Source organism: Carassius carassius, chromosome 27 (assembly GCF_963082965.1).
Source record: "Carassius carassius chromosome 27, fCarCar2.1, whole genome shotgun sequence".
NCBI lineage: Eukaryota > Metazoa > Chordata > Actinopteri > Cypriniformes > Cyprinidae > Carassius > Carassius carassius.
Genome location: NC_081781.1, coordinates 17,866,228 through 17,884,903, shown reverse-complemented (window position 1 = coordinate 17,884,903; position 18,676 = coordinate 17,866,228). Strand labels below are relative to the sequence as shown.

The 18,676-nt window shown below is 35.8% G+C and overlaps 1 protein-coding gene across 2 annotated transcripts in view; it reads left to right on the top strand.

Moving 5' to 3' along the window:
• Positions 1-17,788, top strand: part of LOC132107307 (PIN2/TERF1-interacting telomerase inhibitor 1-like) — a 34,132-nt gene extending 16,344 nt beyond the window's left edge. For both annotated transcript variants that reach the window (XM_059513543.1, XM_059513544.1), the window contains exon 7: positions 17,076-17,788. In XM_059513543.1, the coding sequence (XP_059369526.1) occupies positions 17,076-17,693 (618 nt within the window). In that variant the 3' untranslated portion in view covers positions 17,694-17,788. The remainder of the gene's footprint in view (positions 1-17,075) is intronic.
• Positions 17,789-18,676: the final 888 nt, after the last annotated feature.

Here is an 18,676-nt window from a genome sequence, read left to right as displayed (position 1 = left end):
ACAAAACTGAAATGCTTGTTTTTTTTGTAAAGTAGAACCTGCATACACGTTTGAAAAGACAGAAGTAGCCTAAACGTCAGTTCTGTATAGGAGGATTCTTTTAATTTTACCTTAAAAATACATCGACTTAATTTGATTTAAAAAATCACCTGCTGTAGCACAGTGAAAAAAAAGTCTTTCATTCATCCAATTAAAACATTTATGGGTAATGATTCACACTTACACATTAATTTTTTAACTGGAGACTAGTTATTTATTTTTCATTGGCTCAAGTAAAAAAATATATATGTGAATCATTACCCTACCTTTTTTAAGCGAATGAAACACTTTGCATGGTTACAGTTAATCTTTTAATTTAAGGCCAGTTATGTGTAGTTTCAACCCAATTCAAAAACAAAAGCTAAATGCTGATGTCTGTACCATCTATGTTTGTATTGAATGTAGGATACTTACTGTGCAGATACTGCCGTTAATTTCAGATGGTTATGGTTATTTTTTTCAATGGACAAAAGCCAGTTTGGCCTATTGAATACCAAATAAGCATCTCCTTTATGCACACTTTCCTTCTTTCTTGTTTGTTGCTTTAAGATAAACAAAAATCGGAATTCGGTATCTGAATCGGCCAAGAAAAATCATGATCTTGCATCCCTATTCATAATCACAGACGATATAATCGTAGGATTATGAAATCATTTACAATAATGAAAGCTGATTGCGTATCTCCTCACAGAACTACAGCTCTGTGTAAAAATGCTGCTATCTGAGAGCATGTGACAATACCAACTTTTAATAACATGTTTTAAATCAAAATTCACTTCATAACATCAGTCAAGTGTTTGAAATAAATCCTTCTGTCAGATGATGTGGCTTCTTAAACAGGAAAATTAAGGGACACAATATTTCATTGCATTCTAAGCAGTGATAATGGCTATGTTGATTAGCATTTCGTTATAGATATACTTATCTTATAAACTTATATATATATATATATATATATATATATATATATTTATCAACTAAATATATACTTAACTTATAAAATTATAATTATAAAAACTCCGATAAACCATATATTGCCGTAGTCTTGTGTTTATAAGTCACATTAAAAGTTAAATCTTCTGTTTATTCAGCTGCAGCTTCAGGGCATATTTGGAGTTTCAGCGCAAGAGTGCTCTCTGGCCTTTGGATGTAGATTTACCGCTGATCACAGAACTGTGCTTCACTGAAAGATGCACATGGCAATTGCAGCTTCTAGCTAATCGCAACTTATTGCCTTTGCGATTTAATTTCGATGAATTGTGCAGCCCTGTTTCTGACCCTGCATAGACCCTTCATTCATTAAACTGAAATTTTATGAACTAAGGTCTTACGGCTTTGGAATGACATGAGAGTGAGTAATTAATGACCGAATTTAAATTTTTTGGGGTGACCTAACCCTTGAACTCTAGTGTTACTTTAAGATCTGAAATGAGCCTTTCCTCAATGTTGAGTGGACATTTGAAGTGCTGCATAAATCATGAGCGTAATATTGAGATGTAGCAAAGCAGTTGCAGCAGATTGCTTTATCACCTTACAGTCCAGCCCACCTGTAAGCACCGCTGACCTCTGCTTTCACGTGACCCGCTCAAAGCAAGTTTCAGGCTGATAATGAGCCGTGTCATAGCATGCAGTCTGACTCCACACACAAGTCACTGTAGGCAGGGATCCCACTTAAATCCCCTTAACGGATTTACACTCTCTCTCTCTCTCCTCTTTCACCCCTAGTCCTGTCAGCCACCTCTGTGGTCAAATCAGTGTATTTCTGATGATGTGCTAGTGGGCATGATCAAACCGCATTTCCCCATCATCTCCCAGGTACAGGAGGATGTGATAGAAGTAAAAAACAGAATTACTGATGATCCCTTTAAACCCTGGAAACTTGGTTTGGAGAAGTTGGTTTGATGGGATTATTTAGTGGAGTTTTTGGCTTACACGGCTAGTTTGGATTCAGTTTGATGGCGGCTCTGCCAGCCCATGTTGTCTGTATTTTCTTTGCAAGTCCACCTTGAATTTGGCATTGTAATTTATTTCTACGTCTATTATTTTGTGAGCAGACTTATCTTTTGCTTATTTTTTTGTTGAAATGTAAATACTATACTGCAGTTTTGGGGTTTTGTTCTTAGTGTGATTTTGTATTTCCATAAGGAAATACCAGTGCTTGCGAGGCAGCAGAAGAATAGATTTAGGTAAGCTTAGGTTTTAAGCTTTGGCTTGTAAATGAAATGCCACATCAGAGCTGCTTTACTGTTGTCATGACACTCGGCGCTTGCCTCGTTTTTTTTGGCTGCTGTGCAAAGACAGTGTTGAGTTATATGTTGATTCTTCTCATACAGCATATAAATGGCTGGTTATTTTGGTATTTTCTTAAATCGAGTGTGTGAAAAAATGAAAGAAGACCAGTTTGTGTGTCCATTTTCAATGGCATATATTCTAACAATATCAATAGGGGATTATCAGTCAGCATTTAATGTAAAATGTCTTTAATTTACAAAATAAAAAATAGATGGTAAAAAAAAAAAAGTTATTCCTTACAGGAAGTTCAAGTCAAAGATAAAACAAGATAAATGGATAAAATAGGGATTGCTGAACTAATCATATCTGCATTTTTACATATCTGCATTTTTCTACATTTCTCATTCTTAACTTTCTATTCGTTAAAGTAACCTGAAAAAAAAAAAAAAACATTTCCACAAAAATGAACAATTAAATGTTTTCAGCATTGATAATAATGTTAATAAATGATACAAAACTTTTTCTCGAGCACCAAATCAGCATATTTGTTTAGACATTATTATAAGTTATTCAATTAGTTGATTTTACATTTTGGATATATTAGCTAATTTTACATATTGCTTATTGTCCACCCTGTTATCTAGACATCCACATTCAACCTTTAAAACCTATATTAATTAACATTGTATATATTTTTTAACAGTCGCAGTATGTGCATGTTGACACACAAATCTCAGTTTAATTTTCTTATTTTCTTCTTGGTTGGTAGTGGTTTATGAAATAGCAGTTATAAGTAGGCCTACATCTAATGTATGTGGTCTAAAGCCCCCTAAACTGCCTCTTTACTGAGAAAGCAACACAATAGGAGCAGCTCATGCTTTTCCTAAATTTGAAAGTGTGCTATAATTTGTATTTTTTTCTTCAGCTAATCGTTTTGTTGCAGTGTGTTATTGTCTTGCTCTGAAGGGACTTCATTGACCGGATTGAAAACCAATCTGAACAGGCTCACAATGGTATCCCAGGAGGCTGTGTGGCGAAGGGCTGGTGGCGAAGGGCAGTTAGGCCTGCATAGGAAGCCAATGAGGGGGCGTTGTTTATGTGTGCATTGTGTGCTTGTGCAGCGATATGGCCAGTGGAAGATTTTTTACCTCAGTGCATGCTGTAGACGCATCCTGGGCTCACGATGGGACGACATGTAGAGCTGATGCTTTAAATGATTTAATCTGAGCAAGGAGGGCAATTATCAACTTGTTCCATAGAGTTTTTGTGACCAGACTTGTATCATCAGTGTCACTTTCGGGTTTTAAGTGCATTGCTCAGTTAGTGTTCATGCAAAGTGCTGATCTCACTGCTGCTGTGTCTTGGCCGCCCTCACTCCCACCTCTTGCACCAGGGGTTTTCCTTCTTTCCCTCAGTGCTTCCTGCCAGTCCCTTATCTCTTGTCACAGTGTTCTCTGACTTTGACACACACACTTGCATGCACATGGGAGGCCGTTCCAAGTCGCCGCTGATCTCATTATCTTGATTTAAGAATCTGTTATGGAGCTGTTTATTTTTCGTTGGCATAGTAGTAGTATTCTTTTTTTTGTTGTTGTTGTTTTTTTATGTTACAAATTTTTTTTGTTCACTGTGGTCCTGATTTGAATTAGGCACTTCTTAATTTGTTTCATAATTAATGATGATGGAAAAGTCACATCTCTGAGGAAGTTCAACAAAAATGGAAAGTGACTAAATTGTCAAAATCCAGTTGCCACCTTTTTACTTGCATAAACACATGCGGAGTTTGAAATATTGTGATGGACAATAGTGGAACACAGTGGGTGTCAACCCATTTGATTAAAGGCCCTCTATCCTCAAAGACAAGATATTTCTGGTCCATCTGTTGTAATAGCTGCTCATTCAATTTTCTTTTTTTTTTATTATTTTGTTTTACTGAAAGCAGGATAGGAATAATAAAAATATTGAAATTAGATAGTTAAGATAAATTCCATAAGTTCCAAGAACTTAACGTTCTCTAAGCTTACTCGATTACCAATGGATTTGAATGACTTGGTAGTTTTTTTTTTTGTTGTTTTTTTTTTTACATAATTTCACAGCAGTTTCTACCTAATAAAATGGTTTAGAGCTTACATAACAAGAATATATTAATTGCAGATATTTTCAGTATTTGAATAATTTCCTTGACTTTTCCACACCTTTAAAATTCCCACATAGACATAGATCCTTCATAAATAAAAATTACAGTTGAGGTCACAAATAAAAATAAGACATACAGTGCCAGCTTGCTTCTTAATTTTTGGCTGTTTTAGCTTATTTTCTAACTTTTAGCCCATAATGCAACAAAGTTTGCAGAGGCCCCCTAGTGGGCCCCGGCCCCCGGGTTGAGAACCATTGCTAACCAGCATGTTGGAGAGACTGCATTGACCGCTGTCTGGGGGCCGTGCTGCTATCCATCACTGCCTTCTGCTCTGAACGATGTGGGAAAATCTCAAAGGCAGGGAGAATGGTGTTCACGACTAGCACTTTTGGAATTACAATGTTTTTTTTGTGCTTTTCTCACAATTATTATTATTATTATTATTATTATCACTATTATTATTATTATTTTTTTTATTTTTATTTTTTTTCTAGCTTTCTGTATTTATTCCTTATGTCTTATTATTTTACCCCCCCCCCATCTCTTTCTGTCTCATTGGCTCGTTCTCTTCTCGGGGGCCTTAGTTAGGCTGTAGGCTAGTGTGTACGGAGTCATGAGGAGTGGGTGTGATTTATCTCCCTCGGCCCCTCTGTAGCCCCCTCCACTCCGGCAGGCCCAAAGGAAAGAGCCGAGTTTGCTTGAACGTGGCTCGGTTTGCGAGGCCCCAGCATTAGCTGAAATAAACCCTCCTGCTGCTGGTGAAAAATGTCTTGTGATTGGCTAATTAATCAGTCAAAAGGGGAGCGTCGTGGCCTGTGACTTGAGGGACCCAAGCAGGCGACCGCTGAGGGCCCGCTGATAAATGGACTCCCTCCTGCTTCATACATCAGTGAAACTTAGTCATTTTTTACCACTGCTCTTTGCGTCAATGGTGGATCGCTAAGGCCTACACTTATGTTTCGCGTGAAACTCCATCTGTGTGTGTGGAATACGTTTCAGACAATCGTCTGATTTAGGCTGTGCACTTTAAATTGCTCAGTAAATATTGTCTATTCAGCATAATCTGCACATCAGAGTTTTAAAATTGTTGTCCAAGATTTTTCAGTTTGAAGCAGCAAACAATAGAGTCTGAAAATTGCATTGATAATTTTGATATTTGTTTTGATTATAATTTAAATAAGTTTTGTATAATTTTGTATAGTTTTATTTTTTATTATTCTCATTATTGCCTTTGGTCTTAAAGAGATCCATTGATACCTGTTGCTGGAAATCCTTTGCCCTAAAAACTAATTTTAAAATAAACACAACTATTCAAGTATGGAGATAAAAATATATAAATGTAAAGGTAAAAATAAATATAAAGATAAAATAAAATCTATCTAATCTAAAGAGACAATAAGGACATTTATGAGGTTTATATAACATACAAATGTTTTCTAGATTTCCATTTCAAATACATTCTGGTGTTTTGAACTTTATCAAAGAATCCTGAACTTAAAATGTATCATGGTTTCCACAAAAATATTAAGCAGCTTTTTTTTTTTTTTTTTTTAACCAAACAGCAACGTTTTTCAACATGAATAATAATAATAATGTTAAGCACCAAATCAGAATATTAGTTATTTCTGAAGGATCTTTTGACACTGAAGATTGAAGTAATGATGCTGAAAATTCCGCGATTTGTATGAAGTATGAATTTCTTTTCTTTAAGTATGTGCTGAGACATGAACTGGGGTTGTCTCCATGGTTCTGGTCAGGCATCTCCTCTCGCTGTGTTTCCAGGGGTTGGCGTGACCCTCTGTGGTCTCTCCCACTCCCACGCCAGCTCCAACACAAAGCCCTCAGACTGGAGGGTGGTACCTGTAGCTGTTCTGAATCAGCCCACGCCCGTCCTCATGAAGGATCGGCGGCCAGTTGACTCACCCGTTCCCCTGATGCCACCGCCTCACCAAATAAGGAGAAGAGGCTGCACCGTTTGGCAGATGAAGTAGTAAAGGGGCGAGAGGCAGCGATGTCATTGGCCGCATGGGAGTCTGCTGGTGGGCGGAGTCGAATACTGAAATGCTGCTGAGGATGCAGAAGTTGAGCTCCAAATATGCCAGCAGGCTGACGTGGAGCTTCATCCTCATTTAACATGTTATACAAATATAGAGATAAAACTCCCCCATCTTATTCAACTTTTTGTAATTTTACAGTTTTGGGTTTAGTAAGGTTTTTTTTTTTTTGTTGTTGCTCTCTTATGCTCACCAAGGCTGCAGTTATTGTAGAACGTACATAAAATCTAATACTACTACAAAATGTTATTGCAATTAAAAATATAAATTTCAAATTCTATTTTCATTCTCTATTGTAATATATTTTATGTAATTATGAAGCTGAATTTTCAGCATCATTACTCTAGTCATCAGTGTCACATGATCCTTCAGAAAATCATTCTAATATGCTGATTTGCTGCTCAAGAAACATTTCTTAAGCTTAATATATATATTTTTTTGTAAACCGTTTATATGCACAGCTCTTACTTGAAAATAAAATATTTTGTGCCTTTGCTGTCACTTTTGATCAATTTAATGCATGCTTGCTAAATAAAAGTATCAATTTATTTCAGAAATTGAAGTGATTGTTGAAGCCATGACTTGATTAGCATTGTTTTGGTGCGTTTGTGGGTGGTGCAATATCAAATCTGGCTCGCAACATTTAATTTTTCTATCCCTTTCATTTCCTGTACTAAAAGGCTACAAAACTTTAACAATTAAAATGAGAAGTTACTTTAAGTATAAAACCTTTTTTTTTTTTCACATGCCTTGATCAGCCCATGGCGTATTATCACCAGAGGATTAGTGCTCATTTAGGAGCAGACAGCAGTGTGCACTGGCACGTTGTAACCATGCGCTCCATTGTGTTTAACTTCTCAACTAATGCAGTAACCGACGCCTGTGCGCCAGTGTTCAAAGGCATGTTTGTTTTCGAGCGGGAGAGCCCTAATATGTTCTCAGATAACATCTAATTGCCTCAAACAAAAGCACGGCCTCCCTTACGCTGTTGACAGGGACACAGAATAATGAAGAAACGGACTGAAATGACTGCTTGCTACTTACCCTCCGACAGCTGGCTTTACGCCCATGCCAACCCACTGACACGTACAAATTAATGTGAAAATAAAAACGGCAATAACTAAAAAGGGTAACTGAAATGGCCAACATCTGCAGTCATTGTTGGCCCAGGGAGGGCTGCCCTGGCATGATGATTACGGTACGAACAGGAAGCTATTCGCCCGATACTCATGAGAGCCACCACCTCTGCTGTATTCGTGGGCCTCGGCTTGCATTTAATCACCGCCAGTTTAATCTAATAAATCACCGCTGGGCAGGGAATAAATGGTGTGTCCTCTGTCTTGGGGCTGACACATCAGCTCCTTGGAGGGCATGGAAAGGCAAGCACTTTACAATGTAAAGCAAGCAGAGTTTAGTGATGATGCCCTATGCAGCGCATTGTCGCCATTTGTTACTCATGATAGGTAATGAAGTCTAGGGTTGGTGGAGAGGTCTGCATCACGCCAGCTTACGGTTTCCATTAGCTGTAGGTCTTTATTCAAATACCTCTTCATCACTTACACCTTCATTTGACCCGTTTTATTCATTCTTTTTTTTTTTTTTATTATTCGGTTGCATTGTTTTAATTATTAATATTGATCATGTCATTAATTATGATACATAATAATAATTATAATACAAATATACACTAAAGAAATTATTTTAGGTTGCATGGTGTTAAATTAGTATAACATTAAAAAAAATAATTTCCATTTATGAATTTATTATAAATTATATAGTGTATAATTTTATTTTACAAATTTAACAAACCATGCAAGCTACAAGAATGTCTTTTGTGTGTCAGTTGCTACTACTATTATTATTAATAATAATAATAGTAATAATAAAATACATTAAAAAAAATTGTTGTTTTGTTTTACCATTTTTACATACGCATCCTAAAAATAGAATTTGGTGCATATTATTATTATTGTTATTATTAATAATAATAATAATAATAATAATTGTAATTACATTGTAATTATTGTTTTAATACCATTTTAAACTTACACAATGCATACAGAAAGTGTATTATGATGTAGATTATTAATAATAACAACAAAATAATATGCAGCTGTGCTTGTGCTTGTTTGTTTTCCATATCGGTGTAATTTTTGATCCACTGCTATGAATCCATTTTTTTGCAACGTTTGAATGCATCCTTTATTTTTGTTTGCTTGAAGTAGTTTGAATTTTTGAGTACATGATTTACATAGTGTCTTTATTGCTAAGAGCATAATGCTTAATGTACATTTAAAGTATCTGGAAACATGAATCAAAGGATGGCTTGTAATTGGACTGTTTGCTTTGTTCCACTTCGTTACATTACGTTCATGTAATGTATTATATCATGATAAATGTTAAAATGCTCATTAAAGCATGCAAAGCTCTGTATTGCATAGGGGCCACCTGTTTTGTTGTCCGCCCACGTGAATGGTATGAAGGATGGCGCGGCAGGTCCTTTCTCCTCATCAGGGAGGGACAGCTGGGTAATCTGGGTCCCGATCCATAAGCCCAGGCCACCACCAAATTTATAATAGTGGCAGGACAATGAGAACACACTCGCACAATCAGTCCTCTTCCCAATATCTTCTCAATATTATCCATCGGCCTGTGAGCGTAATGGGCCGGGATCTATTTTGTTTAGAATATAGTTTAACTTGGAACCCTCAAAGGAGTAAATTATCTTCAAATGCTTCCGTCCTCAAAAATTGGAATAAGAAGAGAAAAACACAGTGTTGATGTCTCAAAGAATTTTTTTTCCCCCGAATGAAGAGTGATTGATCATACAAGTCCAGCTTTTATGATGCCCTTATCTATAATTGATGACCCACCAAGATCTAAATAATTTATTTTATTAAGTCAGGAACCAATTTGTTAAAGTTTTTTTTAATCCTTTTAAAAATGATGAGTTAGTGTAAATTTTTTTTCATAAAGTCGAGTCTAGTTTGCAAGATACAATCAAAGCAAGAGAGACCAATACAAACTCTTAACAGTGTATTTTTGTAATGTAATATTGAATATTTTATATATATATATTAGGGCTGTGAATCTTTGGCAAGGCAGCGATTCGATTCGATTCAAGAACGATCTTTGCAAATTTAGAACAATTCAATTCGATTCGATTTTCACAATTAAATTCGATTCGATTATAACGATTCGATTCTGCATTCTTTAAGTGCATTCACGGGATTATTTAAATGCTTCTACTATATTCTTTAAATGCTTAGTCAGGGGGCAAATTACAGTAGCATTTATGGTTAGAGAACCATAGGTTAGAAAAAAAAAAAAAAAAAAACTTTTGTCCATTGTTAAATGCTAGTTTAATGATGCGACATGGCATATGTAAAAATGTATGTAGCCTAAGCCAAGTTTTTAAAAAAGAACTTAAAGAGTATTATGTATAAGCTAACATTTTGTCACACCAGGGGCGTAGCCATAATTTCAGAAGTGACAAATGTCAAATACAATCATGTATGTAGCCTATATAATAATATTAATAATAATAATAATTTTTTTTTTTTTTTTTTTTTTTTTTTTTACAAGGAATGATCTTTTTTAATTACTTTTAATTAGCTGTAATAAATCAAATACACTGCTGGACAATAATCAATCATTTGTAATCGATATTTTTTTCCTAATGGCAATTTTATGATTGTTTTATATAATAGGCTACATTTAATTAACAATTATTTAAATTTTCTGCACAGAATAAGGTAGAAAATATACTTTATAGTTTCTGTACTGTAATAAATGTCAATTAGCACTGCATCATTCATAAATTGTTTGTGGGTTTCATCAGTTCATTCTGCTTTTATTCAGTTTAGCTGCAGATATAGCCTGGCACGTCTATGAGAGAGAGATCGCTTCTCTTTCAGTGTGAAAACGTCTTCATCTCTATTTAACTTTTCCTCTCCATCAGCGAATGATTCTGAGAGAAAACGTTTGCTAATGAAACAAACGCTACTTTCATGCATCTGATTATCAGATAAATCTCGCGCTTTTATTTTAAGGTCGTTGTTAATGCTGTGGTTAATTTTAAAAGTTTCCTTCGTATATTCGGTTCATCCGCATTGTTTAAAAACATTTATCATTCAATGGATCTGTGCGTATGATTTAGACACTTACATTTCTGGTCCGTCCATGCAATAAACACAGCTGTCGACGGCTCCGGTAACTCCGTCGGTAAGATGCAGAGAGCCATTGACAAACTACAGAAAAGTAAAGCTACTTCACTTTAGTATTACTGGCCACAAATCCTATAGATCACACGTCAGCTGCGTCAGAGACGAACGGAGCGCGAGCGCAATCCTGTGACAGACAGTCTCAACGGTAAACAGTGGAGCGCGTGAAGGACAGATAAGAGGCACGATTCACGAACACTCTTCAAGGTCTTCATTAATTCGTGCGTGTAGTAATTTAATGTGTATACATTTAATTGCAATAACATTTTGTAGTAGTATTAGATTTTATGTACGTTCTACATTCATTCAATCAGACATGATTTTTTTTATGGTTTAAAAAGTTGTTTCTTTTTCGTTTAATTTTAAATACAAATTAGCAAAACGGGCATCATAATTGGAGAAAAATGAGAGATAATTTTAAGTCTGGTTTGAGAGACACCAAAGCACACTTTTTTTTTTATATATAAAAAATATTTTTTTCAAGATTATAATTTATTTTATTTTTTAAGATTGTAGCACAGTACTAACAAATTCTGAACTTACCTGTACCTTGCTTGTTCTGCATGCCCGCTGTATTAATGTATCTATACATTTATTTTTGAAGGTGTAACGTCCTCAGCTGGGATTATTGTAAAAGTATTGCAAAATATCGGTACTAGAAATAATCATAACTTTATATATAGCACAGTGTTATTGTACCATATTGCAGTCTTTAATCCCTGGACACTAGAAGTTCTCATTGCTGACGCAGCTTTTGCAGTGCTAAACTAGCGTAGTCAGAGAGCCGTGTCTCTATGCAGGAAGGAATATTACTTTTGCATCATAAATTAGGGACTCTCTGACATAGCACAGAGTGGGACAAATTAGTTGCAGTTTTCAGCAGCAAAATCAAGAGTGTTGTCACGATTTGGGTTTTTTATGTTCGTGAACACATTTCGACAATGTTTTTTTCCCCCCACTGTCCCTGGCTGCTTCAGACTGTCTGCTGCAATGTGTTGGCGTCAGCGGCGATGTCTTGTTCTTCAGTTTCCACACTGTGGCCTTTTGAATGTCCCGACACCCCCCTCCAAGTCCAGCCCCGCTGCCGCGCCACCCCCACCCCTCCAGCAGACCATGCCTGGGGAGAGCGGAGCAGGAAAGAGCCCATAGCTCCTGCTGCAAGGGCCTTATCTGAGCACTGCACACAGTTCAGGGAAGGCATCCTCTTCCTGGGGCCTCCCATCTGCCAGGAGCAGAGAAAGAACGAGGGGAATGTGGAGGCAGAAGAAGCCAGAGAGCGTCTGAAAACATTTGGGGGCAGTTTCTGATGTGTTTACACCCTCATTAGGACATCCAAGCACAGTCATGAAACCTGGACTTGCGTTATCTCCGTGTCAGCCTTCCTGCTTGCTTGTTTGTTTGTGTGCACGTATATGTGCTTGCCTGTGTGTGGTATAACCCAATCTGTGCTCAGCACTGTTGAGGGAATGCTACCAGCAGCACTTCTCTCGGCACATTAGAGAGATAAGCCTAATGGAGGTCCCCAGGCGGTGAGACGTCGCACCACACACACACAAACACACTATCACCACCTCTCCGATGAAGAGGATTTCCCTACTCGGTCCATCTCTCTTCCTCTTCTACTCGTTCTTTCTCTCCGGAGAGTAATTTCGCAGTGTGCTCCAAAATGCCCCCCAGTCGTTTCTCCCTTAAGTCCCTGCTACACACTGTCAGCCACATCTCCTCTGAAGACCTCTTTCGGCCCCCCTCCAAACCAGAAATATCGATTTTCTTTTATTTGGAGGGAAAAGTGAGACTTCTGTTTTAATGAGCCCATATCTGCAGTTCTCCACTTTTCCTCTGGGCGTCATTCAACTTTTGAGGGACCTGTGGCAGCAACTTCTAGTCACCATGACCATCTAGAACAGTAGTTTCCAACTCTGGTCCTGGTCTACCACCAACTGCATTAAAGAACGGACCCATCAGCTTTTCCTGAAATGGGAGTTTAAGATAAATGTGTCCACTCGACCAGGGTTGGGAACCTCTGATCTAGAACAACAGTGGTTCTCAAAGATATAGTCCACCCAAAAATGTGGGTAATATCAGTAACTCATTTTCATATTATTTATTCATGCTCATGTCAGTCCATTTCATTGTTCTGCTGAACGCAAAAGGTGTTTTGAAGAATGTTGGTGACCCTGTTGACCACGGTCAGAAACAAAAATGAATGTGAAGGTGACGTGGCAACCCATTCTTGGACTTGATGCTCTGCATTTAATCTAGCCAAGTTCACACATATCAGTGAGAAGTGAACACACACACCTGGAGCAGTGGGCAGCCATTTTTGCTGCGGTGCCCAGGGAACAACTGTGGGAAGGTGGAAAAGAGCGCTGTACATTCACTCCCCACACCTGCACTACTGAGACTCGAACCTGCAACCTTTGGCTACGAAAGCAGTGAAGACTGCCATCTCTTCTCTTGATGCCCTTTAACTGAAAAGTTACAACCAAGAGTTGTGCAATTAGGCATTGTATCAGTATTTTATTTTCTGAGTTGTGTATAAAATAGCAAAAGGTAGTTCTAGTAGCTCACTGACTGTAACCATTTGACATCACAGACATAGAAAGCTCTATAATAGTGCCACCCATAGTCCAAAATATGTATAAAACGAGAAATCATTTGTTATATTAAACCATTTGAGTCCTAATACCCAAGGTTCCTTTTTTTAGTTCAACATAGTATTAAGATTTCTAATAAAATAAAGTAGTAATTAGTGCTTTCAAACAATTAATCGTGATTAATAGCATCCAAAATACGTTTTGTTTACGTTATATATGTGTGTGTGCTGTGTTTATGTATATGTAAATACACATGCATGTATATATTTAAGAAAATTTGTATATACAAAATATTTATATAAAATATAAATTGTATATGAATATAAATATATACATGTAAATATTTTTATTTTACATATATATACATACACACATATGTGTATTTATATATTAAATATACACAGTACACATATTATGTAAACAAAAACTCTTATTTTGGATAAGATTAATCACGATCAATCATTTGACAGCGTTACTTATAATACAATATTACAAACTTTTAATTAAACTGTGACCAATAGTTTTTTTTTTATTATTTTTCCCATTCGTTGCCAATCATTTAGTTCTTGTTCCCTCTCTCCCCCAGTGATTTCCTTTCTTCCTTCTATTATCTTTAATCATTTAAAATGTGGGGAAAATAACAAATCAGTCTGCATAAAGAAGTGAAAAATCGTATAATGGTTCATCTTTGCATGTTAAATATTATTAATTCTCTCTGGTGATTTTATGCAGAACTTCTCCAATCATTTAGTTCACTTAAACCTGCCCTTTTCTAACAATTGACCACAATCTTGCATCTGCCTCTGTCTAATCAACAACTGATGAATATATCCAAGTCCTGCCCTGCTGTTTTTATATTGTATTATTTTATTCTGATTAGGGATGCACCCGTTGACCGGCCACAAATCGGAACCGGACGGTTTTTACTTAAAATACGCGATCGGCGATGGTCTTTTTTCGGCCGATTTTGCGAGTAACCTACGATTTTTCTGGAAGTGCGCCCGCGTGCACAGACTACATTGTAATCATTCGCTATGTCATTTGTGTTGAAGTATTTTGAAATCTGTGTGCAGGACACGGGCAGCCGATCAGCACTGGAAGTGCAGAGCTACATGTCTGAGGCACAGATAGCAGGAAGCGATCAGCCGTTGTTGTACTGGCGCTCAAAATAAAAGCCCCTTTCCTGCTCACTGAGGCTGTGCGAGTGTACTGTACCTGTCCGTGCCCTGCACAAGCGGAGACAGTGAAGGGATGTTCAGCTCAACTTATCGCGTGTTGGATAAGAAACAAAACGGATTAAACTGTGACAAAACTTAAATGAAAAAAAAAGTGTTTCATTCATCCATTTAAAAGTTTTTAGGGTAATGATTCACATCTATATTTTTTTTACGTGAGACAATAGTTATTTATTTTTCATTGGCTCAAGTAAAAAAAATATGAATCATTACCCTATTTTTTTTATTTTATTTGGATGAATGAAACACTTTGCATCTGGTGACATTATTTGATTTTAATATTTTGGAATAATGTAATTATATAGCATACTTTTATTTAGTTATTTACTCACTGGTAAATACCTTTTTTTATTTAAAACCAAATTTAAAAACTAATATACTGAATGCTGATTAAGAAAAGTCTTATTGAACGTGTGTTGATTGTGTTGTTTGGATTGTAGAACTATGCAGTTGTTGCCTTTAATTTCACATAGTTACAGTTAATCTTTTAATTTAAGGCCAGTTCTGTGTAGTTTCAACCCAATTCAAAAACAAAAGCTAAATGCTGATGTCTGTACCATCTATGTTTGTATTAAATGTAGTCTACTTACGGTTATGGATCTTGTTTATGCACACTTTCCTTCCTTCTTGTTTGTTGCTTTAAGATAAAAAACAAATTGGAAATCGGTATCGGAATCGGCCAGTTTGCTTGTAAAAAATCGGTATCGGAATCGGCCATGAAAAATCATGATCGTGCATCCCTAATTCTGATACATCACAATACAGAAAACGGCTGATGTACTACTGCTACATTACTATTTTGCAATTATTATAATATATATCACAATATAACAATAGTGCTAATACTACTGCAAATAAATAGTTTTGTCATAAAATATTTTATCAATGTTTTTGCTCTAGCTTTAAGCTCTACAGCATTGTTAGTTGTCATATGTATTTAGTTGTTTCTTGGCTGTACAAACCTTTTTTTTTTTTTATGGACCAATCCCTCCATACATCTTTTGAAAAATACTGTTTCGGGCGTCTCTGGCGTAATGTAGCGCACCGACGTGGTCTAGGGCCAGCTTCAGAGCAGGTATTCTTCACTGCAAATCATTATGCATTGAGGAGGCCATTAGCAAAATGAAGACGAATGGGAGAGAGAGTCACTGTGATAAAGTATTGGAGGATGACAGTTTAATCTAAAGTGTTCCTCTGTGGTCTTTCAACATAGTCACTGTGTCGTGCTACAGTTTGGTCTGTTATGATTAAGCTGTGTGCTATTCTAGAACGTTTGTTCTTTCTCTTAATGCTTATAATCACTGTCTTAGTTTGGCCAACACAAGCACGGACTCTCACTCATCAGGCAAGTTTTTCAGGAATCAGTTGTTTAATCCAGTCATTTACACAGTGACTTCTAGATAACACACCCTTTTGAATCCGTTTCCTCTTTATATATATATATGTGGTGGGGAATATTATACAACTCAGCTTAAAAAAACATTAAGACATTAAGGGAATCAATCTTGACCGATTGAGAAGAATAAATGTTTTCAGACTTATTTTTAATTTAAACTAAGTGTTTTGTAAATGTCTCTTAGCAGATAGTTCAGATGAAGTTCAGTGATGTCACTAGATACTTGGGGCAAGTCTCAGCATGACTGGAAGTTTAAGCATTTAATGTCATGCATACATAGGGGTGTGTGCATCGAGGCTCTTTAAATTAATTGAGGGGTTGTCCTGTTCATTCCTAACAGACAGGACTCTTTCACTGCTTGATGTGATTCCTTTATTAGTTTTGTTCCACTTTCATGTTGAGTTCTTTGTCTAGTTTTTGAAATGATAAAAAGATGATAGTAATTATTATAATGACAACAACAACAATATAGCCTAACCGCAACAAAAGTACATAATAATAATAATAAAATGTGATGTAATAGCAATATGCTAATGTTGTTGTGTTATACAGTTTGTAAAAAAAATTTATTATAAAATGTTACTGCATTATCACTTGATGATGATGATGTGTATAAATTATATTATTGTATTATACCATTTTTTAAATAGTAAAAGCAATAATATTGATAATGAACTCATTATTATTATTATTGAAAATAATTATATGTATTAAAACAAATTAAAAATGCTGTATAATTACCTTTAGTAATTAATTTGTTTTTATAAAAAGTAATATAAATATAGAAGTATAATTACAATTTATCATCATCCTCATCAAATAAACCAATAAATAGATTTTTAATTTTATGGTACACTGCATAATTGTATTATTAATTGTACGTTTGGTATGGTTATTGTTACTATACTGTACACAGTTTTTATATTGTTATATATTTTATATTTTAGTACATTACTATAAAATATACTGTAATAATAATAATCACAACAGTAATAATTAGTTTTTTTATTCTGTTAAAAAATGTAATAAGTTTTATAATTAAGCTGTCCATCATTGTCATCATCATCCTTATCATCAAATAATTAACCTATAAATGTATTTATTTCAAATTTTTCTTTCATGTCATAACTTTTTGTCATATTTGTCTATATCTTTCATTTAGGGAAGCAGTGGGCCTGACTCTCAGGAAGAGAGAGAAGAGGACAAGGACACAGACACTAATCCCAACCCAGAGACACAAACCAACACCGTGACCAGCACACTGACCATGCAAGAGTACTTCGCCCGGCGGATGGCCCAGATCAAGAAGACTCAGGCAGGACGAGACCCAGCCGCATCTTCATCTGAGGTCAGCAGCAGTGCACCTTCTCCACTGGCTACACCTGCCTCCATGGAGGACTCCCCCAACACCAGCGATATGGAGCAGTCCAAGAAGAAGAAAAAGAAGAAAAAAGACAGGGAGAGTGATCGAGATGGTGTAGTAGAGGAAGATGCACTGACCTCAGTAACAGGCGAGAGTGGTGAAGAGCCAAATCGCTCCCAGAAAAAGAAGAAAAAGAACAAGAGGAAGCGAGAGGAGCGGGATGAGGATGAGACTGAAGTGTGCAGTGCCCCTACAGTAACGGAGGGCACCACTGAAGAAGACGCATCCACCACGGGAAAGAGGAAGAAGGACAAAAAAACATCTCTAGAGGTTCAATCAGATGAACCTAAAACAACAGAAATTGAGATTATGGACCCTAAAGTTTCAGATAAAAAGAAAAAGAAGAAAAAGAGATAAGAGGAAGGAGTAACTAAGGAAGGGGTGTCCAAAAAGAACAAGAAAAAACAGAAACAAAAATGATTTTTTTTTTTTTTTTTTTTTTTTTTTTTTTTTTTTTTTTTACACAATTGACTGCTCTTGACTCTAGACTCTTTGATACCATTATGATTTTAATAGTGAGATCACCAAAATGAATGTCAGCAAAGCCTATGAATTTACAGTTATAATTGGTTGGTATCCACATATTTAAACTATGAAAAAAATATTAAAAACATCTAAACTTTTTGTGTGGTTGATGTATTTTTCTTTGTTGTCAGGTTTCCAGGAAGTAACATACTTGGATGCGTGTTTAGTGTTTGTGTGTTTATGCAGAATGTATGCAATATATCTAATACATGGAGAGATAATAATGTTGTGCAGCATTTCAATTCCTGAATGTAGCAAAAATGATATAATTTTTCATAATGAGTAATGAAATATCATAAAGTATAGGGGTATTTTCATAAACAGATTTGTTTCATAAAGGTTTCAAAAGACATATATAGAAATGATTTAATTGATATTATAGAAAAAAAAGAGTTTGTCCATAATGGAAGAATGCTTGGCTAAATCTGTGTTAATTGTTTTCAGAACATTTAGAAAATGGGAATAATCAGGTGAGAAATTATGTATTCTACATAACCAGACAAATATTGGGATAATTAGTCAAAATCAGTTATATAATTTTGCTTTGTATTAGTTCATAAAGGAGTTCCTGTCATTTCTGATATGGCTAATTCAGTTCTACTCCGATTTTCAATTTGTCAAAGCAATCGTTCACCAACTATGAACATTTGCTGAAAATGTATTCACCCTCAGACCATTCAAGATAAAGATGAGTTTGTGTCTTCATCAGAACAAGAGAAATTAAGCAATACATCAGTTGCTCATAATCCATAATAAAGCTTCCTCCAGCGAAAGATTTCGATCCCTGTTGTCCTCTCACATCAAAATAACCAGAC